At 41.6% G+C, this 25,819-nt stretch overlaps 2 protein-coding genes across 2 annotated transcripts in view; one reads left to right on the top strand and one right to left on the bottom strand.

Moving 5' to 3' along the window:
• ROCK2 (Rho associated coiled-coil containing protein kinase 2) overlaps positions 1–12,068 on the top strand; it is a 129,708-nt gene extending 117,640 nt beyond the window's left edge. The window contains exon 33 of the mRNA XM_061154820.1: positions 8,713–12,068. Within this exon, the coding sequence (XP_061010803.1) occupies positions 8,713–8,716 (4 nt within the window). The 3' untranslated portion in view covers positions 8,717–12,068. The remainder of the gene's footprint in view (positions 1–8,712) is intronic.
• An 859-nt stretch (positions 12,069–12,927) lies between these two features.
• SLC66A3 (solute carrier family 66 member 3) lies at positions 12,928–25,571 on the bottom strand. The gene is made up of 7 exons (XM_061154819.1): positions 25,310–25,571; positions 22,290–22,372; positions 22,139–22,208; positions 18,137–18,194; positions 16,517–16,637; positions 15,709–15,750; positions 12,928–14,007 (listed from the first exon to the last, which is right to left on the bottom strand). Exons 1-7 carry the CDS (start codon positions 25,447–25,449, stop codon positions 13,916–13,918), a joined length of 606 nt encoding a protein of 201 aa, XP_061010802.1. The 5' UTR covers positions 25,450–25,571; the 3' UTR covers positions 12,928–13,915.
• Positions 25,572–25,819: the final 248 nt, after the last annotated feature.

The raw sequence follows: 25,819 nt of genomic DNA, 5'->3' as shown, positions 1-25,819 counted from the left end.
TTTCTTGGTTACCAGCTAATACAGTATTTATAAATAAATACTGATCTTCATTGAAATGAACATGACGATTTGGTTAGCTATAGGATAAAGTATGCACTTACATCATGGATCTGATTCCAGTTGTCCTTTTAAACACAGGACCTTCTGTATTTGAATAGTGATGTGCATTGGCTGTAATATCAGAAATACTTTCATTCTAGCCTAATATCATATATGAAACTTTTCTTGAAGCTAATATCACAAGGAAATAATTTAGAATGGAAAAGGTAGGTTGGTGTGTCATTTCAGTGAAAATGTTGAATTTTTGTGTGAGATATCAGTCAGTAAGTTCAGTCACTCAGTCGTGTCCGACTCTGCGACCCCATGAACCACAGCACACCAGGCCTCGCTGTCCATCACCAACTCCCGGAGTTTACCCAAACTCATGTCCATTGAGTCGGTGATACCATCTAAACATCTCATCCTCTGTCGTCCCCTTCTCCTCCTGCCTTCAATCTTTCCCAGCATCAGGGTCTTTTCAAATGAGTCAGCTCTTTGCATCAGGTGGCCAAAATATTGGAGTTTCAGCTTCAACATCAGTCTTTCCAATGAACACCCAGGACTGATTTCCTTTATGGTGGACTGGTTGGATCTCCTTGCAGTCCAAGGGACTCTCAAGAGTCTTCTCCAGCGCCACAGTTCAAAAACATCAATTCTTCGGCGCTCAACTTTCTTTATAGTCCAACTCTCACATCCATATATGACCACTGGAAAAACCGTAGCCTTGACTAGATGGACCTTTGTTGACAAAGTAATGTCTCTGCTTTTTATATGCTGTCTAGGTTGGTCATAACTTTCCTTCCAAGGAGTAAGTGTCTTTTAATTTCATGGCTGCAGTCACCATCCGCAGTGATTTTGGAGCCCAAAAAAATAAAGTCTGACACTATTTCCACTGTCTTCCCATCTATTTGCCATGAAGTGATGGGACCGGATGCCATGATCTTAGTTTTCTGAATGTTGAGCTTTAAGCCAACTTTTTCACTCTCTTCTTTCACTTTCATCAAAAGGCTCTTTAGTTCTTCTTCACTTTCTGCCATAAGGGTAATGTCATCTGCATATCTGAGGTTATTGATATTTCTCCCGGCAATCTTGATCCCAGCTTGTGCTTCTTCCAGCCCAGAGTCTCTCATGATGTACTCTGCATATAAGTTAAATAAGCAGGGTGACAATATACAGCCTTGATGCACTCCTTTTCCCATTTAGAACCAGTCTGTTGTTCCATGTCCAGTTCTAACTGTTGCTTCCTGATCTGCATACAGATTTCTCAAGAGGCAGGTCAGGTGGTCTGGTATTCCCATCTCTTTCAGAATTTTCCACAGTTTATTTGTGATCCACACAGTCAAAAGCTTTGGCATGGTCAATAAAGCAGAAATATATGTTTTTCTGGAACTCTCTTGCTTTTTCGATGATCCAGCGAATGTTGGCAGTTTGATCTCTGGTTCTGCCTTTTCTAAAACCAGCTTGAACATCTGGAAGTTCACGGTTCACATATTGCTACAGCCTGGCTTGGAGAATTTTGAGCACTACTTTACTAGCATGTGAAATGAGTGCAATTGTGTGGTAGTTTGAATGTTCTTTGGCATTGCCTTTCTTTGGGATTGGAATGAAAACTGACCTTTTCCAGTTGTGGCCACTGCTGAGTTTTCCAAATTTGCTGACATACTGAGTGCAGCACTTTCAGAGCATCATCTTTTAGGATTTTAAATAGCTCAACTGGAATTCCATCACCTCCACTAGCTTTGTTCGTAGTGATATTTCCTAAGGCCCACTTGACTTCACATTCCAGGATGTCTGGCTCTAGGTGAGTGATCACACCATCGTGATTATCTGGGTTGTGAAGATCTTTTTTGTATAGTTCTTCTGAGTATTCTTGCCACCTCTTCTTAATATCTTTGGCTTCTGTTAGGTCCATAGCATTTCTGTCCTTTATTGAGCCCATCTTTGCATGAAATGTTCCCTTGGTATTTCTAATTTTCTTGAAGAGATCTCTATTCTTTCCTGTTCTGTTGTTTTCCTCTATTTCTTTGCATTCATCGCTGAGGAAGGCTTTCTTATTTCTCCTTGTTATTCTTTGGAACTCTGCATTCAAATGGGTATATCTTTCCTTTTCTCTTTTGCTTTTCGCTTCTCTTCTTTTTGCAGCTATTTGTATGTGAAAAAAGATGTATGGTATGGTAAAGCTAAATATCGTAGAATTAGCTAAATATTGTAGAGTATGATAGTAATTGGCCTGAATAAACTCAAAGAATTCAGAGACACTGAAGATCATTCCATATACCTAGTGCAAAACATCTAAAAATTAAATTTCTATTATTGTAGAACCGTTAATGCATAAATACCAAGTTATTTTAATATCTTACATTATATAGTGCTTTATTCTTCTAGCATGCTTCCATATCCTATTCTCTCTTTTAACTTCCTATGTATTCTATCATTTGATCTTTAAAATACTTGTGGAGTAGAATAGGTGCTTTTTTTTTTTTTATTTCAGACTCTAGGAAGGCAAACAATTTGGTTAGATTCAGGACTATAAGAACTCCAGTTTTTTTAGTATATTTTATTCTTTTTGCTATTTTACAAGTTAATGATTTCACTATATATGATAACACATAGTTTATGAAGCAGTTTTCAGACTGAGACGTTTCAATTACATAAATTTTCATGTTCACCAACTGATAATTTTCTTGCCTCCCCCACTACAGCATTACAGTTCATTTGAAAGCACATTTACTTTTAATTTTTGTTACTTTTTTTTAGTTCTGGCCCTGCCCTTCGAATCATTCTTCATTGATTTTTTAAAAATACATTTGCATAGCAACAGTAAGTAATAGGGATTTCTTTTTCTCACAACTATGCATGTAGATAAAACTAATACCAAAACTGACTGTAAAATGTATAGGGATTTTTTTTTTTTTTTTTTTTTTTGGCATTTTAAAATCTAGTATGCTCTTTGAAATTTTAAATGAAAAGATGGGCAGATTTAAAATATAATTTTGCTTCTTATGCCTCTGCAACATTATTTCCATTGCTTTTAACATATATATGCCTCCATTGCTTCATTAACTCATAAAATTGTATCTGTGTCTGTCCTTATGTATTGAATAACCCTGCATTTTGCATTCCATTTTGGGTGTCACATTTTAGGAGTGGCATACACAAATTGGAAGGTATACAGAAGGGAATTACTGAGGGAGTAATGTGTCATTTGATGGTGTTACACATGTAGCAAGTGGATGAACTGTAAGTCTTCTGAGGAGGTGATCTGAAAGGGTGGGAGATCATAAATAACAGTAAAGACTTAAAAGATTTTTCCTTGAAAGAACCAAGCAGAGAGGCACATTCTAAATTAACAGGGAAAGCCATCAAGCAATCAGATGTGCAAAATTGAAAGAATTGGCTTGCTCTAGAATGGTGAGTGCCCTGTTGCCACAGGTGTGCACTTGGTTTAGATGACTGGCTGGCAGAACTGTGAGGGAACAGTGCTCTTCCATCTGTCCTGTGTATGCAGTGTGATGTCGAGTAGCATGGCTCGAGAAGGGAGTCAAGCCTTGGACCAGATGATCTTTAATACCTGCTAATTTGTAACGTATTCCTACAGACAAATGGGTAGAGCTTTAAAGCACTATCCAAGAAAACGTAGGAGCAGGATATCTGGTTTGTATTAACAGTGATTTAATATATAGCTCTTCATTTGTGCTCATTTAATATTAGTCTTAGCACTAGTCAGTCTAGCTTTAGTTGAACCAATTAACTCACCTGGTATCTTTCTTAAAACAAATGTTTGGCTTCATTAGACATCATCACATATGTACATTCCTAAACACACTAAAACATAGCACCCATAAATGTTCATCTAATCTTTTTTTTTAAACTTTACCTTTGTTAACAACTGCATCATTGCATTTTTTTCTTTTGGCTTCTGTCATGTTCTTGTTCTGAGTATTCTTTTACATCTCTTTGCAGCGCTTCCCTTTTTCTGTAGTTCTGAAGTGCTTGAAGTAATATGTGTTAGCTACTATTATTATATACAATGACATTTCTGAGGGCATATTATATTATGCCAGGCTCTCGTCTGAGAACTTTAACTGTACTAACTTATTCATCCTTGTAACCACCCTGTGATTTAGCGGTTCTATTTTACAGATTGAGGAGACTAAGACACCGAAACACTGTGTGCCCAGTGTCACTCAGCTCACGAGCAGCAGGGTCACGAGTTTATATCCAGATAAGCTAGTTCCAGACCCTGTGTCCTCGGCTGTTTCACACTTCTCTGCCTCATGGCGATTCAAGGAGACTTGAATTAATTGGCAGTTTATAAAACATAATGTGTAGAATGCTATTCTAGAAGAAAGTTATTTTTCTTTAATTTGAATTAAAATACTATGCTAAGAAAAGTAAGAAATTTGTGACTAAAATGCTGACTTTTGATGAAGACAGTTTGGAGAGATCCTCATTTGTTCCAGTGCAAGATACAAAATGTTGGTCCCTGCTGAGGGCTTTTCTCTTTAATTTTCTATGAAGATTTTTTTTTAAAGCCATGCAGAAAAATATAAAGCAGAAATGCAACAAATACTTGTTTTAAAAAATAAAGCATTACCAGTACAGTTAAAACTTAAGGGTAGGGGGAGCTAGTATTTTATCATTATTTCATCTTCATTCTTTTCCAGTTTTAAATATTAGAACATTAATAGACTAATTGGGAAAAGATAACAAAGTTATATACAACTTGACGTATCAAAAATATATTCATAAATGAAGTAGAAGAAAATAGGGGAATGTATATCTGATCTTGGATTCAAGAGGACCTTCCTAAGAGTAAAAGCAAAGAAAGAAAAGAAAGTAAAAGATTGACTAACCAAAAATTAAAGCCTTGTAGATTTTAAAAATGCCACACATTTTACAACACACATGAAAAAGATGGGTTAGTGTCTTTATTCATGGAGTTCTTATATAAGTCATTTAGAAAAAGGAGATTGACTTTTCCCAATATAAAAATTAGGAACATGTAAGTATTACCATAAATATTAAAAGTTATCAACCTGATTATTAAGCAAAGAAATTAAAATTAAAACTATATTGTAAAACTGTCCTCACCTGCCAAAATGATAAAGATTAAGAAACTTAGTATTGGTAAGATGTAAAGAAACAGACCCACTTATATGCTGCCAGTAGAACTCAAAACTCAGTGCACCTCCTTCTGCAGCAGTCTTTGGTGATAAGTTTCATAGGCCTGAGGTGTATAGCCATTGATCAGTTAACATGTTGTTTATTATGGAGGTATGAACAAGAGTTTTGGGAGAACAAAGGAAATCATGGAGAATTCTGCCATTAAAGCATCAAGAAAAGTCTCAGAAAAATGGAAGATTAGTAATTTACCAGGCAAAGAAATAAGAGAAAAGAAAGTTTTAGGCAAAATATTATATGCAGAGGCACTGGTTGTCAGGGTTACATGTGTGTTTGCAATGTTGTATGGGGTTACAGTGGGGAGTGGGTCAGAATAGAAAGCAGAAGAAGGTGACACTGGAGAGAAAACTCTGGGCCAGATTGAAAAGGACTGAGTTCATCACTATGCTAGGGTCGTCTTGATTTTGTTCTAATAGGAGGCTTTCAACAAGAGATTAGTATGTTTTGACTTAATGAGATCCTAAACTAAAATACTGACAGTAAAAATGGAGAGAAGAAATCAAGTTAAAGACAGATTTTTTAAGTGGAAATGACAACTAGATGACTGATTGGGAGCGGTTGAGGCAGAGGTTTTAAGGGACATTTCATCATGCATTTCCCTGGGCTTCCCTACTGGCTCAGCTGGTAAAGAATCCGCCAGCAATGCTGGAGACCTGGGTTCGATCCCTGGGTTGGGAAGATCCCCTGGAGAAGGGAAAGGCTCCCCACTCCAGTATTCGGGCCTGGAGAATTCCATGGACTGTGTAGTCCATGGGGTCGCAGAGAGTCGGACACGACTGAGTGACTTTTGCTTTCACTCATCATGTATTACACTGATAGCCTAGTGATGAGACTTTTAAAATCTGAAGATTATGACCTGGGCACACACTTCACACATTCTTCAGAGGTTTTGGAAGGATATGAGATGCATATTTTTCATAAAAGTATACTAAAACAGGGGCTTGGATGTGCAGGAAGAACTCCCTGCATATGCAAGAAGTCTCCCAAGTAGTAGAGTTGAAACCATAGCTATACATGTGAGGCTAAATAAATGAGTATATACTCAGCTGTGCTATGTTTTAAGGGAATAAATAATTATGTCTGAGTTTGTGTGCTTATATTTTGTATTTAGTGCATATTGAAGTAGAGTAATTTGAGTTGATTTGTTTACTTTTAAATTAGGGTAATAATCATCCATCAACCTACTCTGTCAGTGATTCTCAAAGTCAGCCAGCTGTATCAGAATTCATCTCAAAATTTATCTTAAAAATGCAAATACTTACCTACCCACCTTCCCCCAATTTAATTATATCAGAATCTCTTGAGATGAGGCCTCGGAATGTGCATTATATATAGCATTGAGTAAATCATATACACTAAAGTTTAAGAACCAATTGCATAGTGACCATAGCTGAGTTTTGGGGACCAGGTGAGTTCCTTGGCACAAATGTATTCATGGGTGTCACAGTTATAAACAATGAGGAAGTTACTTCTGTTTTTAAAAATAAAAATTATTGCAATGTTAGGTGATTGGGTTGAATTGGAAAGGGAAGATTGCATATACCCCTCTTCTAAGTCTTAATTTATTTGGCCAAGATAAGTTGCTAATGCTGCTTATCTACCTTTGGTTTTTCCCCTATCTGTAGTTTTATGGAAGGCTTAACCTTTGGTGACCCATTGAACAAGTAGGGTCCTGCAGGAATTGAGAAAGCTACATTCTTAGAATTAATCGTCTTTCATACTAGGGTTTATGGTACAGCTCTGGGAAAATGTGAGCTGACAGTCTGGACACTTCTGTGAAGGGAACATTGACACATGTTGAGCTTTCATAATTCTTAAATGGGGCGTCAGGGTGGCTACATTTTTATGTCGGCCCAGTGGAAAGAAGATTGTGTCTTACCCCTGAATATTTTCTGTGTCCTCTGTTCTGTGATGGTTTGGAAGGCATACCTGGTCAACATGATTATGTGCATTTGCACATAAAGAGAAAGACTTCTCTGAGTGCTTCCATCTCAATTTTAATCATGTTGTTATCAGTGAAGGGAAAATTAAAATGTTTACAGCATAATGTGTGATTTTTCCATCATAAGATATTAAGCTGTTGTTTCTAAAGAGTGTTAGAGTATAAACTTGCAAACCTCCTATTGCAGATTGCTTGATTTGGCATTTAAAGACTGGGATTGGTCATTTGATGATGTTGATGGTGATGATGATGATGACGATGTTTTTGATTTCTGAAGAAGTTAAATGGGGTAAATCAAAAAATGAGAAATGAGTTGTTTTAGTTTTTCCAAGTAGTGCATGTGGTTTGCACTTTGGGTTTTCATTCTTTTTTTACCAGTTTGAAATTTTATTGAGTTGTTTTTGATAGTATATATTTGAAAAGTAGCCTTCAGACAAATTTCTAACTGAAATTTCCATGTTAAGTATGAAAGCAAAATGCTATGTTCAGATTCCTTATTGGCTATGTATTTTCAATACAGTTGGAATTTTAATTTTTTATCTTAGGAATGAAACATGTAGAAATAACAAATGGAGCTAATTCTGATACTTTCTGTTCATTCCAAAGAAGTCATATGCAGAGAAGTAAAATTTACAGTGTTTTCAAGTTCTTACAGCTGTATTAGTTTGTGAACATAGCATGGGATTCCTTCTCCCTCCATCCCTCTCTTCTTCCCCCCCTCTTTCCCTTTTTCTAACTTGCAAGAATTGAAACCATAAAAACTTTGATAAATGCTGTGAACTAGCTGTTTCTGATTTTGCTTTTTTTTGTGATATGAAATGTTTACTTTTTGAAAATTTAATGTTACTTTTGCTGAAGAATGCTAATGGTATGCTGTGAAAGCTCTTGTGCTTTTAGAAAATGTCATTTGGTTAATAGAGGCTAACAGAGATTTGAATGAAAACTGAACCTCATGAGTTAAATCTTATATATGGGATGAATGTAAAAGAAATAATGTCTATCTTAACCTAAATAACATGTTGCAGAGTACATACTTAAATCACACATTATTTGGATCTGGGATCTGTTTATAACCAGGATTTACAGGGTATTTTTTACATATATTTACTACAACAATGTGTTTGTTCCCATTTCGTAGATTTTAAAAATGTGACATAGGGTGAAACAGCCACGTAGAGCCTGGTCCTTCAGTCCACTCTTCTTTCACCCACACGAGGAAGCTAACAGTTAAACCTCAAATCAAACAGGTTCACTTGAGTTATTCATTGACATACTATCTCACCCTAATAGCCAGTTAACCATATTAAAACTTGTGTGTCATGTTTGTGGCCAATATGAGAAAATATGAGGAAGAATATAATTGCATGTACCTTGAAATAAGAAAAGTAAGACAATAAATATGCTATATGCATGATTGAGGTGTTAAAAGTATAGTAGTTGGAAGACTGTAGAGTTTGATGTAAATGGAATGCCTTTTCAAAGAACTGATCACAATCTCTTAAATTATTTCACTGTATCAACTGACTTTATTTTCCTTTTCTTTCCAGCTAACTGCCTTCTGTGAATGCAGTCATTATTCAAGGGGATCATATTCTTCCAGTTGAAACAAGACTGAAATATGATGGCCCAAAATTTATTAAAAAGTTATATTTTCCTGAGAGACTAATACACATATATATATTCCCTCTATTCCTGCAATATAAATTCTAAATCTTCGATAGGTTTTCTGGGCTCCTTTGGAGCAACAAGTTGAACCAACAGTGATTGGTTAATAGAATAAGAATATCATGTGCAACTCTTTCAGACTTGTTCCATAATGCTCTCCTAGCATCATTCACACTACATTGCATAAAGAATTTAGAAGAGTTACAGAAATCATCTTTTCTGCTTCAACAGAGAGATTTCACCAGCACATTTGCCAGAAGAATCTGGGAATGGATTCCACTACAGTGATAGAGACTGTGTCTTTAAGAAGTGACCATTGTGTGTGTGAACACACACACACATACATACACACACACACAAATAGTACTGTAATACTGCAAGAGGGTTTTTTAACTTCCCACTTTATTTTTTTATAAACATTAATCAGATATCATTACTTACTGCAGTTGCAACTATGCACTTGTATAAAGCCATAATGTTGGAGTTTATATCACTCATTGTGTGTACCTGCTGGAAGCTGCATGTTCATGTTTAAGCAATTATTGCAACAAGAAGTTTGAAGTTAATTATATCAGTTTCTTAATGCTTTGTAATAGGCAACTTTACCCAGTTTGAATGCCTTAATTTAATTTTTTTTTCAAGATATCCACCCTTTCCTGTATTTAAAACAAACAAAAAAAGTATTTACCAGCTCTTAGGATGCAAATTTGCTTTGCAGAAGAAAATTAGTGCACTATTTTTACACATAGTAGTTATCATTGTCGGCCTATTTTGATTGTATAACAGAATTTTGTTTAAGTATTGGTGATAGAAACAGTAATGGGTAGTATTGGAACTAATATATCTTTTATGTATATCTATTACTTATCCGACCCCTTTTACAGACCTCAGTATTAGTGTGTGACTATGAAACATTTTCTTTGCTTTTAATTTGCTGGCTACCCTAGGTGTGTTTTTATTTCTGATAAAGACATTTGTGACTTTTTACATTTTCACACTCAAGATTCAAAAAATTATCTCAAATACAAAGAAAACTAAGACATACTGTAGATATATTTTAAGTATTTAAGTGTGATCCCGTAAACACATGACTGTGTATGGCAGCATTTCATTATTGTGGCTGGGAAGCAGTGGCCTCAAAGGCACTTAATTTTTATTTTTTTAAATGCTATTCAAGTTACATACAGTTTATGCAGGACTATTCCTGCTTTATTTCTCATTATCCCAGAAAAGTATGTTTTTTATACTGCTACAGTATACATCAGTGATAAGAATCAAGTAAAGAAAAATTCTGTGATCGTCTCTCAGCCTCTCTGTGTATATACATGCACATAGAGTTTGGCATGATACTGAGATACATCATCCAATATTTCTATGAAGGAAGTAGACATTTTTCATTGATTCCTTCTGGGGTCAGTGTTGAGGTGTTTAAAGAGTTAGATCCCCAATTATAGATACTATTGTGGAAATTGAAGAGTGGCCTTTGGCTGCTGATGTACTGAAACTGAATCTTGTTACTACATTTTCCAGGCTGCACTCTTCCATGCTGTCTGTGCTAAAACTAGATATGCATGCCATTTCCCTTGCAGGTATGTTCTGGTTCGGGGGCACAGCTCTTTTTTTTTAAGTAAGATTAAAAAATGAAAAATATATAAAATTTATATAGAATAAATATTTCCATTCATTAGACTTGTTAAAAGGAGACTGAATTAATATTTTATATAGAGATTTTGTTACACTATGGGAGGTTCTATCATATTATTCTGAATTGGAGAGTATATATATATATTTTTAATAAACTTTATTAAGGTGAAATAATTTGAAGTTTACACATGAGTAATTGAAATATTTGAGTAAAAATGGCAAAAGTTTAAATTTTGAATGCTGTATATATATTAGAGAATATGGAGAATCATGGTGTGATGCAACTATACAAGGAAAATTAATGTGAAGTTTTTTGGGGGGCAAAGAGATCCTAAGGGGCAAAAAAAAAAAAATCTCTCCATGAAGATTCTTCACATTATATGGTTTGACATAAGGATTTATAGGTCATTTGTCCAGCCAATGGAAATGTGCTTAATAAAAAATTCTGACCTTGGGTAAGAATTTGCTTTATACCCTGTTGCTGGTTTCATGTACATACATGAGTGCATGCCCCCATCCAAATGTTTTCTTCCCAACACTCATTAAATGTGACATTGACTTGGTCTAACAACCTGCTTTTGTGCCAGCTTCTTTTTCTTGAGGCTCCAAAACCTCCAAGATAAAGTTAAGACCAAAAGTTACTTGTTTCCTCACACCTGATTTCTCCTAGAGCCACAAATACCTCCTTTTGAGAACTAAGAAGTAGTGAATACTGGGATTTTCTTAGTTGGGTTGTTTTTTGTTTTTGTTTTGTTTTTTTAACTTTTGTGGGAATACTGAGGCAAAGCAGAAGGAAAACAGGTGCCAGGGTTACTGCTGAGGATGACTGTCTAGTGCATGTTGAAAGTATTAATAAAAAAAGAAATGCTATCTAGAAGCAAACTTAAAAAAAAATAAGTTTAAAATGCTCTGGAGCTAACTAAAGGACAAGTATACCAATAAATCTAAAATAAAGGTGAGTGTTTTTAAGATTAACCTGTGCTAGAGTTAGACGATTCTGGCTGTGAATGCTCTCCTTTATCCCAGTTTATCTGTAGATCCTCAAGAAAAAATACTCTAGGTTGCCAAACCACAATTTGAGAAGTTATGCTGCTGCTGTTAATCTATTACAGGATTTGGGTGGTAAAATAGAGAAACTGGACACTATATTACCTTAGGGAAACATGCTTTAAATAACATGTTTTAAAAATCCACTGAGAACAAGTCACTTCTGAGTTTCTTGATCTCTGTTGACACTGCTACTGACTCACCTCTCCTCCCCTGGAATAAGACGTCAGTTTCCCTATATTGTGAAGATACCATGGTTGGTTTGTAAAGCACTTTGAAGAATAAGCACTGTCTGACAGTGCTAGATATTATGTTTTGGGGGTTCTCTCCTTGATTCCCTTCCCCATAATAATGAGTTTTGTTTGGGGTTGTAGTAAATTATGAATTGCATGGTTTAGATAATCATAAATATTTGACAGCTGTCCCCTTGAACAAAAATCATGGTGCCCCCCAATTTTTTTTAAATTTTGTTGCATCTTTGTAGTAATGTAATTGTATTTTATGCCTGCTTTTTATATTAAAAATTAAATAAAAGAAATTAAGACATAAGCATTTTCCTACTTTTCCTGTGAAATACTCTTGCAACCTTCTAAAATTTACCCCCCAAAATTACTTTCCCTAAAAAATGGGTATAGTAAAGAAATCTTATTGAGGTTACACACTTGGGGATCTTCAGCCCTATTGCTTAATCCGTGGAGAAATACAAAATCAAATTTCAACTAGGAGTTTGTGTCTAATTTAACATCAGTATTTTAAGGAACATGCAAACTTGAGAATCTCATTTGAGTGTCAAGGATAAGGAAAAGAAGCAGTCTGTTTCGGTAGAATAGTGTGCTGACAAGTGGTTTTCTAGAACTTTTTGGTAATCAGTGAGGTCTTTTCTAGGATACTTGCTGGCTCTCTGATCTGGGACAGGTTATTCAGTATGGGTTTCAGTATTTTCATCTGTAAAATGGAGACTGTTTACTTACAGGATTGTTGTGGGATTAATGTTGTGTACAGAATATCTGGGGTGGCTCTAATGTATGTTCCTTTCCCTTCCAAAGGGGAAAAATGGAGAACTCTCCACCTACGATACTATATTTTCTCTAAGGAGTTGCTTTAGGCATTGATAAAGTATATCTAAATAAAATATTTGTTAGACTAAAAAATCACACAGTTTATACTACTAGTCAGATGATAACTACATATGAGAAGAGATTTACTTGGACTTTTTTTAAAATGCGAACTATGATTTTTAAAACTATAGAATGAATGACTTGTTTTTTTATTTTTAGATGCCATGTTTCTCTTCCTATTGGTCCCAAGCAGTAGTTCTAAAAGGATTTGTCAGTTTGTATTTTTAAAACTGTACTTTACCTAACTTAAAGCTAATCACATTAAAACAATTGAGTTTTAAGACTCAGAAGAGTTCAAAATAAGTTTATTTTACACAGGAAACATTTTCTAATAAACATCATTTACTTACTGCATATAATAGAATAATGCTACTCAATTATTTGGTGAATGTTTTTAAATGTTAGGTTTTATAAGCTTTTATAGGAAAATACAGTGGATAATCTTAACAGCATGTTTAGAGTATGATACCATAATGAGAATTAAATCCATGAGAGCTTGGCAGAACCCAGCAATACTCTTTGCTGCATATATTTTCAGTAGGCAAACCCTGGTTGAGGTTGGCTGTATTTTGTACCAAATTCCAGTAACAGTTAATTGTGCAGGTGTGATCCTTTTAAAAATGGCAGCATTGTGCTTGAATCTGGAAGTATATTGGGATTGCCCCTTCAAGTAGAGATTGCTGCTATCTTTTGTTATGAAATGCTTAAAGGCACAGTATGAAGTTAAAGAGCTACTTTGGTATATGCATTCAAACCAGTTACATTTTTGCTTGCCTTGATATCTTTGCTATAGCCAAGGAGGTATTTTATGATAATATGATACAATAAGGCCATCCTATTGCATATGTATTACAATTAAACATTCGTCGCAGGAAGTGAACCCTCGTAATTTATTAAAATTTCCAAAATCCCACTCCATTCATGTGCATTTGTGTTTTGGAGAGGGTGTATTTCTTAAAAGATTTTAAAAGTTGAGAAGTAGATGTAATTAGTTCCCAGAATAAGGGTCAAAGCTACTTCCTCAGAATGGGCTTTTTGGAAGACTTCCATCCATCACCAGCCTTCTCAGAACTGCAGATGTCTAAGTCCTACCTTAACCTAATAAAGTGGGGGTGGAGGATTTTTAAAAATCAACATTTTTAAACAAGTGTTTAACTGGGCTTTTTCAAGTCTAAAGTATCTTTGGCACAGTTGACTAAACTTATGATTTAGCAGTGAGCTTTCTTTTCCTTTGGTTCAGTTATTCAGAATCCACTTTGTGTATAGGAATAATCCATCATTCAGACTTTATATCGGTCTTCCGGTAGTGAAGTATTGTAGCAGTTACCCATATATTTAAGGCCAGCATGATCACGAAACGTATAAGAACTGAAATCAGTCAAAAAAGAAAAGTGTATATTAAAAAATACTGTTTTCACATAAAATCACCACCTTCTCTTAAGTAGAAGCCTAAATAGGCTTAACGCTCCCTACCCCCCACCCAAAAGGAAACAGAACTATGGATCATGTGAATGTTAGTGCCACTGTGGTTCCAAATATTTCTGGGGAAAAAAATGGTCTTATCATTACTACCTCTGGTCACTTGGCCTGACTTCATGAATAATTGCATCTTAAATGCTTAATTTGGAGGAATCTGACTCTGGTTGGTAAATGCTACAACTTTTTAAAAACCTGTTACCATTCTTTTAAGCCTTAAGGGTGATGATACCTTAGAAAATTCCATGTTAATTAAGCAAAAAGTAGTACACTGCAATCAGTTAAGATAATTCTGAAAAACATCAAGGTATGTTTTATATTAAAGTAACCATGAAAATGTAGCTTTTTGTTAAAAAGGAAAAAATAATCTCAATGACTTAATGAACACTCCTGATAAATAAGGTTTATGAGACTTAATGTGTCTTTGGGGTTGTAAAACACTTTTAAGATAGCTGGACTGTTTTTAAGAGATTATTCTCAGATAATCACGTTATTATTCTCAGAAAGTTCACTTTCATGAACAGCTGTCACCTCAGATACAAAACAAATCACAATTAGAAGAGTCTCAACCTTTTAAAATTAATTTTTAATATGAAATTTGTTTTGTTGTTCAACTATGGTTTGACTCACCTTTGCAAGCAGAGAATTCACGTCCTATAGGGAAGCCTCAGGTTTCTCCCTTCCCCACTTGACCGAGGTATATGCTCTGGCCAGACACTTTAAACCCTTCTGTCAGAGCTAATGTAAAGTACTTGAGCCAAAGATAAAACCCTGGGATGGGACTAGCAAATGCATCCTGCTGCTTTCTGGCACTATGTCTCAGATAATAATGAACTTCTTTAAAACGTCTACACACCAAGGACACATTTCTCGTCTTCACAGAATAAGTCACCCTACCTGTTTTAATCATTTTCCAAACATTTATATGCTTGAAAACTCAGCCTAAGGAATGAATGACATTCTCTTTAGGTTAACCCAAGTTTGTTTTCTCCTCCATCACGGTAACCCTTTAAAAATAACAGAACAAGGACATGGAGTAAAATGATTGTGTCACTCCCCACCCTGCTGCATGTGGGCAGTTCTCTGAGGCTCCCTGCCACCGCCTTCCCTCTCATTAGACTCACCCCAGGGCTCTCCCACCAGCCCTGCTGGTGTTCCTCCATCCTCCTTGCTCACGACCTCCATACGTGCTGCTCCTCGTAACAGTCTCTTCCCTCCTCATCCCTCTCCCCTTCAAATTAATCTTCCCAGCTCCCTCCAACTATGTCTGGCTTCCTTGTTAGGTGCTCATCCTGTCCTCTTTCAAAACACAATATTTTTCAAAAATTGTGTGATGACCTCACTCTTCATTTCCACTGCTGGAGTGGAAGCTTTAGGAAGATAGGAATCGACTATCTTGTGCATATTCTATCCCGGATACAGCAAGAGGGTGCTTAACACTATACATGGAGACTGATTAGGACCTGCAGTATATTGCAGCTAGCCTCCAGTGGGGCTAAACTGGCTCTGTTAAACCCCAAGATAATTTACAAGTGAAGGAGGCAGATGGCATAAAGTTCAAAGAGGACATGGGCAGAAAAATATTTTGCTTACTTGTAAGATCATTGGTGGTTATTAAAGTTGTCATTATTCTTGCTGTAAAAGAAAAATTTCAGCAATAAATATCAACTCAGACATTTCAATACTTAGCAAATATCTTTACATTTTAAATACAGGAATATACACTAACTATTCTTGAAAGATCTGAGTAGAAGAGAACCCTGGATGGAGAAGCTGATAGTTTAAGATTTTAGAAGAAACATGAAAAAGTATAATTCAAATATCAACAATTAGTAAATCTAATGAATGTAATAGCTCTGGATTTTTTAAAATGTTGCTACCTAAATAGAGTATATATTCATTTTAGGTAGTTCCTGCAAGAATCCAAATGAACAATGGAAATTGTAAAGTTGAGGCCAAACACACTATGGCTCCAGGAAAACTCCACTGCTGCAAGTTATGTTCATTCACAAAAGTCAATGTATGATTCTCATCTCTTCAATTTATTACATCATAAACATGTTTAAAACAAGTTAGTGGATTTAATATAATCAACTTCTTGATGCTTTGCAAACAACAAGAGAGGACTGTTAATATCAGGTCATATTTTTGGGGAAAAGTGTCCTTTCACATTTTTTTTAGCAACTGGGATACAGATCTTGCAGAAAATGGAGAGTGGTGTGCATGAAATCAGTCTTACAAATAAGGATACACTAGAGATTCAAGAGTTACATGCAAAGGATTTAAGCTCAAGGGATTATGACCCTTGGACATCAAGTTAGCACACCCCTCTAGGTAGACACCCCCCCCCACACACACACACCAACAGGGGACACCCCATCAATTAGAGCTGTGTTCTTACCTGCACAGGTATAAGAAGCGAGGCTCCACGTCAGAGCGCTCACAGCTCCTGAGTCCCTGCTCTTCCACAGGTACTGGAGCTGGGCAAACTTACTGGCTGCACTGATGAAAGTGCATAAATTCTGTTTGAAGATAAAACAGGAGAAAGGAGTCCCTTAGTTTCAAATGCAGAAGAGCACCAGATACTGAAAGCCCCTTTGTGGGGAGAAGGGGGGTTATGCTTTTTGGGATTCCCCAACCAGGGATTGAACCTGGACCACCGGAGTCCTAGCCACTGGACCACCAGGGAATTCCCCGAAAGCATCTTTAAAACCAAACTTTCACGTCAAGTAATAACCAACTTGGACAAGGACAAAAGCCAAGTTTCATGATGAATGGAGGCAGCAGCAGCATGCTTAGGTCTAAGCCACCGACCCCTTCAGGTGAGTAACCAATGTGCAGCCACAAGTAGGATGTAACCGAGGGTAAAACTCTGCAACGGCCACAAAGGCTTATCTGTCCCCACCTGCCAATAATAGATTGATGTATAGATACTACAGTAGAGCATGGGGGCACCATACTTGCACTGAGATTTATAAACTCAAAGCAGCAAGCTGGGGCACATCAGCTCTGAGTTTCCGGCTGTTCTGAGCCACGTGGTGAGACTCTGGCCCTGGGCTCCCTGACCTCTGCTCCCCAATGAGGTTAACAGTACAGCACCCTCCACCCTGAGCCAGGCCCAGGCTGCCATGGTATAACCCTACATATCTGCTCTCCGTATGTCACAAGGCTGAGAGCCAAGTCCACTTTCCAACAAGATGCTGGAGGTAGAATGGGTCGAAATCCAGGAGTTTGGGTGTGGCCGGCAGTGACCACCAATTAGTTCTGCTCCTTTTCCCATGAGGTAGAAAAGTTCATGTCAACCACCACTTGATCTTTGGTCAAATGCTTCCTGACCTGCTACCAGAATCCTATTCTTACAGCAGGGAATTTCTGGCCCTTAACCAAGGAAGGAAAAAGAATACAGTGCTTACCCTTTTCCAAGGAAGAAAAAAAATAATGTTCAGGGGGCAAAGTTAGAAAAATAATGAGTATGTCGTCAATGTGTAATTACTCACCTGATGATATGGTGCCAGTGGCAAAGAACCCACCCGCCAATGCAGGAAACCTGAGACATGGGTTCCATCCCTGGGTTGGGAGGAGGAAATGGCAACCCACTCCGGTATTCTTGCTTGGAGAATCCCCATGGACAGAGGAGCCTGATGGGCTATATATAGTCCATTGGGTCACAAAGAGTTGGACACAACTGAAGTGACCTAGCACCCAACCTGAAACTCTTCACTTCATGCTCAGTTCTTTATTCGACTACCAACTCCACAATCTGGTTCTCGAGGGCTCCCCCCGCCAAATGAAGTAAAAATATTGTGCCATAAATTTAAGTGAGAATACTGTCTTTTTAGTATTTGGATAGCACTGGACTTTCATCCCAGCATGCTTTGGTACAGCTGCAAAGCACAGGGGTGCTTTCGGTACGGCGGGTTGAACGTCTGATCTATAACACTGTTTGCAGGGCAGGTGTCACGAGGAAAAGAGGGAAGACAGGCTGCTGTGAACACACGTTCTTCTCGGGCAGTTTACTCACCATGGCCAGATCTAGGATCCACTGCTGCAGAGTGAGGATGAACCAAGCAGACACACAGCTTACCACGCGCTAAGGGACACAGCAGTGACTTGTTGGCTGGCAGTTCCACTACCCGCCCGTGGAAACAAACCGCGAACACAGAGGTTACACGTCTAAGCCAAGTGTGGAACCGGGAACAACTCTGCTAGAACTTGTCAGTTTGGAAAAGACAAAAGTGGTCCAGGTAAACACTTGCTAGTTCAGAAGCACAGAAGCAGAATTCTGGAAGAAAATTACAGAGAACCCTGTGTTCTCAGACCCTTCCTAGGGCTGGGAACGTTCCAGATGATCTTAACTGCCTATTTCATTCTTGACCATGTAGACCTCTCCAACATAATGTCAAGAGTTAACGCACCTTTGATCTAAGATGTAACACAATTTATTTTTATTTTTTAAAACATGAAATTGTGGGATCACAAGCCTCCAGGGTCTATCCATATCAGTCTGATTAAAAGCCAAAATAATCACAGTGGTCGTGAAAGTGAAAGTTGCTCAGTCGTGTCTGACTCTTTGCAACCCCATGGACTGTATAGTCCATGGTATTCTCCAGGCCAGAATACTGGAGTGGGTAGCCTGTCCCTTCTCCAGGGGATCTTCCCAACCCAGGGATTGAACCCAGGTCTCCCACATTGCAGGCAGATTCTTTATCAGCTGAGCCACCGGGGAAGCCCAAGAATACTGGTGTGGGTAGCCTATCCCTTCTCCAGAGGATCTTCCCAACCCAGGAATCAAACTGGGGTCTCTTGCATTGCAGGCGGATTCCTTACCAACTGAGCTATCAGGGAAGGATCTTCATTTGCTATGATCTCTCCCAGAATCATTCCATTCCAGACACAATGGTATTGCTATTCCTTGAACATTTTCAAGCATACTTCATCTGAGCCCTCATACACTTACCTGTTTATCCTCTTCTTAGGAAACTTTTTCACCTGGTATCTTTAGGGCTTGTTGGCTCACTTCCTTCAAGTGTTTACTCGTATATTACCTTTTCAATAAATAGCTCCTTGTCCACCCTATGTAAAACTGAGATACCTCCTGTTTATTACCTGTCAGTGCTTTATTTTTCTCTGTAACTCATACCATGCAACATTCAATATATTTAGCTTATTAAATATGGTTTTGTTTCCCACATAACTTTTATGAACACAAAAAGACTGTGCATAGAACAAGACTGGCTCATAATGCATGTTCAAGGATTGACTAAAAAAAACAAGCACTTAGGATGCCTGATAAAGGAGATGTCTTCTGCAAAATTGTTGTCACGTGAAACTGTTTACTGGTTTCCTCTTTCCTGCTAAATCCAGTGTAGAAATGACACAGTTGGGTAGAGCAATGCTAGGAGACAGGAGAAATGATACCTGATTTCCATCAAGCTCAGTGATATTGCAGGAAGGCAACCCGCCTAGAGAAGCAGAAACAAACACAGGAGGTGGTGGCCAGGCTGGGGCAGGGACGACCAGGAGCCTCTGCTGTGACCACAGGCAAGTCATTTTCCTTCTCTCAGCCTTGGTTTGCTTATCTGCAAAATGGGACTTAATATTCCTTACCCCATTTACCTCCTCACTGCTTTGTGGCATATTGCAGGGACTCAAGAGGCTGCCGGGATTACAATTAATAACATTATTTAAATGAAGGGCTTTGAAACAGACAATCCCTGTGCTCTGGCCAGTGGTAGTAAATACAAGTCGATACCAGAGAAAGGCAGCCTGAATCTAGGAGAAGGGAATTTTGTTTTTCAAACACTCTCTAATTTGAATTTTAAACTACTGTTGCCCAATTTTGTACCACTGCACCTCATTCCACTCATTCCAGATACACATTTTATAAAATTTGAGCAGCAGTAGCAGCAACTGAGATCCTAGAGATGACTTATTTGTAGGGTGGCTAGACAGAGCAAAGTAAAATACAAGACATCCAGTTAAACTGGAATCTCAGATCAACAAGTGATTTTTTAGCATCGGCGTGTCCTGCATAGTATCTGGGACCTACCATTACTTATTTAAAAAATGCACTATTAACGTGGCTACCCTGCTTACTCGTGCTCTGTAAGTCACAACTGAAAGAAGGAAGTTATACACAGGTTGATACTTAGAGTTGCCATTAGCACCCACATTTTCTAATCTACACCTCACCATTTGCACAAAGCTGCTGCATTTTATTTAAAAAGTAAATCCCACCATGCTTTTCACCTTTAAAGTACTCTGTTTTCTAAAGCCTTTCTTAACCAGCTAGGGCTGACCTTGAAACATTGAGGGGCAGGAGAGTCATGTGATCCCTCTTTTTTTTGCAGAGGAAAACCGAGTCTGGGGGCTTACACCTCGATCCAACAGTGGAGGGTCAGGACTCAGTCCACACCCATTCCCCTCTGCAGACAGGCTTTTAGTACAAGAGCCACCACGACCCTGCCATCTGCTCAGCTCGCCCTGTACTCCTGGCATTGTCATTCTAGAAACAACCCTAAAAGGTAGGCATTATGCTGCCTCTTCATAGATGGAACAGCTGCAGCCCAGAGGACTGGCCTTTATGGTCAGGGCCCAAGGCCATCCAGGCAGCAGGCACGCTGGGGGTTCCCACCATTCCACGCCCACCTCCTCACATGCTCTGGGCAGATGAGGCTTGGCTGTCCCGCCCCCCTCACCTTTCCTCCACCCTGAAGCTCAGATCATGTCACTGATGTGGCAGGACTGACTGCCACTCAAAAAGGCTCTCTTGGCCTCTTAAGGAGAGTGAAGTTCAACAAGAGAATAACGGGAGTTTTGACAAGCAGAATGAAGATGGAAGGCAGGCCCACGTGCACAGAACATGCTGAGTGACGTGAGAGGGGACAGGTCTGTGTGACGACCGGAGTCTGCGGAGACCTGAACCAGCTGTCAGGAGCCCAGACCTGCCCACTAATAGGCAGTAAGAAGCCAAGGTGACCAGGTGTGTTAGTGGCATTGTGTTACAGACCAGACATGCCTGTCATTACAGGGGGACGTTTGGTGGGGAGGGAAGAAATGTCTCCTTTCCCCTAAAGAAGACACGTGGACAACAGAGGTGCTCCTGCAGCCCAGCCTTGAGGTCCTAAGTCTATATCCCACCTGGTGGGTCAGGGAACCGTGGGGCACCCTGGTCTCAGAGGGGTGACCCCAGGCAGAGACATCTCGGGCATCTCTGGGCTGTGGAGATACACTCACCCACAAGGAATCTTACTTTGGGGACTGTTTTTTCTTAATTTAACCAAAAGAATAAATATCTGGTAAAAGATCCTGCTTTAATAGGGCTTCCATGGTAAAGAATACACCTGCCATGTGGGAGACCTGGGTTCGATCCCTGGGTTGGGAAGATCCCCTGGAGAAAGGCATGGCAACCCACTCTAGCATTCTTGCCTGGCGGGCTCCAGTCCATGGGGTCACAAAGAGTCGGACACAACTGAACGATGAAGCACAGCACAGCACAAAACCTGGCTTAATAACATCCTATTGGCAAAACAGGTGGATGTGAGAGTTGGACTATAAAGAGAGCTGAGCACTGAAGAATTGATGCTTTTGAACTGTGGTGCTGGAGAAGACTCTTGAGAGTCCCTTGGAGTGCAAGGAGATCCAACCAGTCCATCCTAAAGGAGATCAGTCCTGGATGTTCATTGGAAGGACTGATGTTGAAGCTGAAACTCCAATACTTTGGCCACCTGATTCGAAGAGCTGACTCATTTGAAAAGACACTGATGCTGGGAAAGATTGAGGGCAGGAGGAGAAGGGCATGACAGAGGATGAGATGGTTGGATGGCATCACTGACTCAATGGACATGAGTTTGAGCAAACTCTGGGAGTTGGTGATGGACAGGGAGGCCTGGTGTGCTGAAGTCCATGGAGTTGCAAAGAGTCGGACACGACCGAGCCACTGAACTGAACTGAACAGCAAAACAAAACACACCCCGCCGCCCCACCCGGTCCCAGCCCCGATTCTCAGATGCTGAAAGGATACGCGATGATGTATGGCGCTGCCCGTCTCACATCCCCGTTGAAGTGGAAGACACACAGCAGGAGGATGAGATCTGGAAAGGAAAGGCTCTGAGTGAGGGTGGTGGGGGAGGTGCTGAGGGCCGCGGCTGGGCAGGGGGATGGAGGTCGGTTACCTTGTGCGATGAGGATGGGGTACTCCAGGTATGTCAGCAGGGGGTACTCATAGTAACACTGGTACCGGAGGAAGACCAGGAACCTGGGGAGAGGGAGGACACTCTGAGGTCAGACTCACCCGACCCCCACAGCAGGCAGGCCTGGCTCCCACCCAGGAGCCCAGGTTTGTGCGCAGAACCCGAGAACTGGAGCCAGGCATCAGCAAATGCTAAGGACGGAGGTACAGAACAAGGGCTTCCCTTGTAGCTCAGATGGTGAAGAATCTGCCTGCAATGCAGGAGACCCGGGTTTGATTCCTGGGTCAGGAAGATCCCCTGGAGGAAATGGCAACCCACTCCAGTATCCTCGCCTGGAGAATCCCATGGACAGAGGAGCCTGGCAGGCTATACAGTCCATGGGGTGGCAAGAGTTGGACACGACTGAGTGACTAAACCACAAACCACCACAGAACAAGGATGAACTATCAACCGAATCATCTCTGCGACTTCTGGAGCTGGGACACTGGGGTCTGCCAAGCCGCTTTGGATGGTCAGTTAGAGACAGATCTGACGGGGAGGAGGAAGAGACCGGGCTTCCGGACCCAGGCCTGCTTGTCTCTAAGGCTGGGCACTTCCGAGGCCCCAGGCAGCTGCCTCAGAAGGACGTACTCAAGAAGCCCAAGAGGCCAGGAAGCTCCTCTGAGGGAGGCTGAGAGGCATCCTGGGTGGGCGTCCCGGGCACAGGGCATATGAGGGCCCAGCAGTGGGCTGGGGAACCTGTGTTTTAAACAAGAGGAACATCCTGAGATGATTCCAGCAGCCTCCAGAGCGCTGCGGCGGGGGGTGGGGGGGGTGGAGACAGGAGGACTCTTCAGTTCCTTTAAGAAAATTCTAGCCCTGGAGAGGCTGTAGCGTGGAGGTGTGGGGGATAAAGACCCCAGGGTCCCTCCTCTCTGAAGAAGAGGCCTGAGCTTCCTGCCTTCCCAGCTCACACCCTGGCCAGTCCAGCCCCTTTGAAATTTAAATGCCTCTGTCATCATCCCCTCAGGTCTGTTTCCCCAGACCCAGACTGTAAAGACGTCCCCCCTACCCCGCCAGGCCCCATGTCCCCCCCAGGGTGAGCCAGAGCCTCCACAGACCATGCGGACTTAATGGTTCACATCTCCTAAGCCAGGATGGGGTGTGACCACAGCCCCACACCCTCACCCAGGGCCACGCTGTGACACTGGCCAGCACTTAGCCTCCGCCTACCTGCCGAGCCACCTTCCTGAGACCACCTGGACTCATCCCTCAGCATCACCTGCTGAGGGTGGAGCCCCAAGGGAAGCACAGACTCCAAGACTTGGGTGCTGGGCTCACAATCCCTGGTAGTTACTAACCTCTGGGGCCTCAGCTTCCCTACCTGTGAAATGGGGATAAAAGCACACCTACCTCCATCCCCTGTATCTGCACAAACAGATGCTTTAAACCTAAGACCATGTCTTCAGCATCTTTCTCTGGCCTCACTGCCTCCAATCCAGCCTCCAAGCTTCTGTTTACAAGGCTCCCTGCCTGGAGGGCCTCCTTCTCCAGGTGGCTACCTCTTCTGGTCCCTGAAAGGATACCCAGGGGTTCCCCTGCCCTGAATGATGAACTTCTCAGTTCAGTTCAGTCGCTCGGTCCTATCTGACTCTTTGCGACCCCATGGACTGAGGCATGCCAGGCCTCCCTGTCCATCACCAACTCCCAAAGCCTATTCAAACTCACGTCCATCACGTGAGTGATGCCATCCAACCATCTCATCCTCTGTCGTCCCCTTCTCCCCACCCCCCCACCCCCCGGCCTTCAATCAAAGGGCACGGCAATCCACTCCAGTATTCTTGCCTAGAGAATTCCACGGACAGAGGCGCCTGGAGGTCTACAGTCCATGGGCTCACAAAGAATCAGGCACAACTGAACTTCTCACCAATTATCTATTCTCCCCAGAGAAGTGGGGAGCACTGAGGCAGGGGGCACTTCCCCAGGTGGCCCCCAAACCGATGGAGGTCACACACCCTAGGGTTGGCCCCTCTGATGGGGGTGTTCCTGGAGGGACCCCACAGGTCCGAGGGTGGCCCCTCACGCCTTGCGCCCCAGAGATCTCCTCTGCCTTCCTTTTGGCGTGAGAAACCGGGTCCCACCAAGCGGGCTGCCCCCGCCTAGAAGTACTTGCCCAGGACCCGCCCTCAGAGTTGCGGGGTGGTAACGAGTCTGCGGCTGGCGCTGGGCAGCCAGGAGGGCTGGGCTTCACTGGGCGAGGGGCTAGACTGCTGGGTTAGGGTCTTTCCCACCAAGTTTACAACTCTGCTTTTCACCGTTCAGGTCTTTATGATTATTACTTTGCTTATTCAGAATATTACTACTTTTTCAGTAAACTGAGGTATAACTGATATACATTATATTAGTTTCAGGTGTATAGCATAATTCAGTATTTGTATATATTGTGAAATGATCACTGCAACAAGTCTGGCTATCATCCATCACGTTCAGATCTTTAAACACTGAGTCAGGGCACCCACTCCTGACTTTTAAGGATAAACGAGCTCTTGCAACAGTCTTCAACTGCCGACTGGTGCGCCAGCTGAAGTCCAACTCCAACTCAAATCCCCCTCTACCTCCAGAAAGCTCTACCTTCTCTGACACCCGTCCCCCCACCCCCCGAAAGGTGTAACTTTTAAAAGCCAGAGGGTCCAACCCCTCATTTTATAAGGAAACCGAGACCCGAGCTAGGGGGAGGGTGGGTTTAGAGAGGATGCACACACGAGTCTCGAGGGGCCTTGCTCAAAGCGGGATGACTGGTTTTGTCACTAACCGGCGGAGTGACGATTTCTCTGAGTGTCGGCTTCCTTATCTGTAAAATGGGCGTGCGCCCACTTTCGTTCCGGCGCAAGGCTGGGAGAGCAGCAAGGACGGAAAGGAAGTGAGCGGCCCGGGCAGGCGCTACTCCCCGCGGCCGGGGCTTTGGGGCTCGGTTCCCCGCGCGCCTGCTTTAGCAGAGCCGGGGCGCTCCCGGGCTTACTCACCCCGCCAGCTCCAGCAGCAGGCTCGGGAGGCTGATGCCCCGCGAGCTGCGCGCCCCCAGCACGGCCGAGATCTGCGGCAGCTTCAGCGCCGCGCACACGCCCAGCGTGCTCCAGTTGCACAACCACAGCAGCGTCTCCATGGCGCCCGCGTGGCTGGGATTCCGGGGGTTCCGCCGGTCCGGCCGCCTGGCGAGGGGAGCGGCTCAGCTCTCGGCCTCCGGGTCCACCGGTCCGGTCCTTCCGCCTTTCCTGGCCCCCGCCCCCGGGGCCGCCCCGTCGAGGTCCGCCTCTCCGCTCCTCAGCCTCCGATCTCCGCCCTCCGCCCCGCCCAGGGGCTCCGTCTCCCGCGCCTCCGTTCACTCCGGCCGCGGCTGGTCCCGACTCCTCCTCCGGTTCGCCCCCACCCCAGGCCCGCTCCGCCGGGGGGGGCTCGCCTCCTGGGGCCTTACTGTCGGGGTGCGCTCCTCCGCCCTGCCCCTGATCTGCGCCCCACCTCGCCCCGCCGGCCCC

Source organism: Dama dama, chromosome 11, assembly GCF_033118175.1.
Source record: "Dama dama isolate Ldn47 chromosome 11, ASM3311817v1, whole genome shotgun sequence".
NCBI lineage: Eukaryota > Metazoa > Chordata > Mammalia > Artiodactyla > Cervidae > Dama > Dama dama.
Note: the sequence above shows the minus strand (reverse complement) of the source record. Positions and strands in the feature narration are given on the sequence as shown.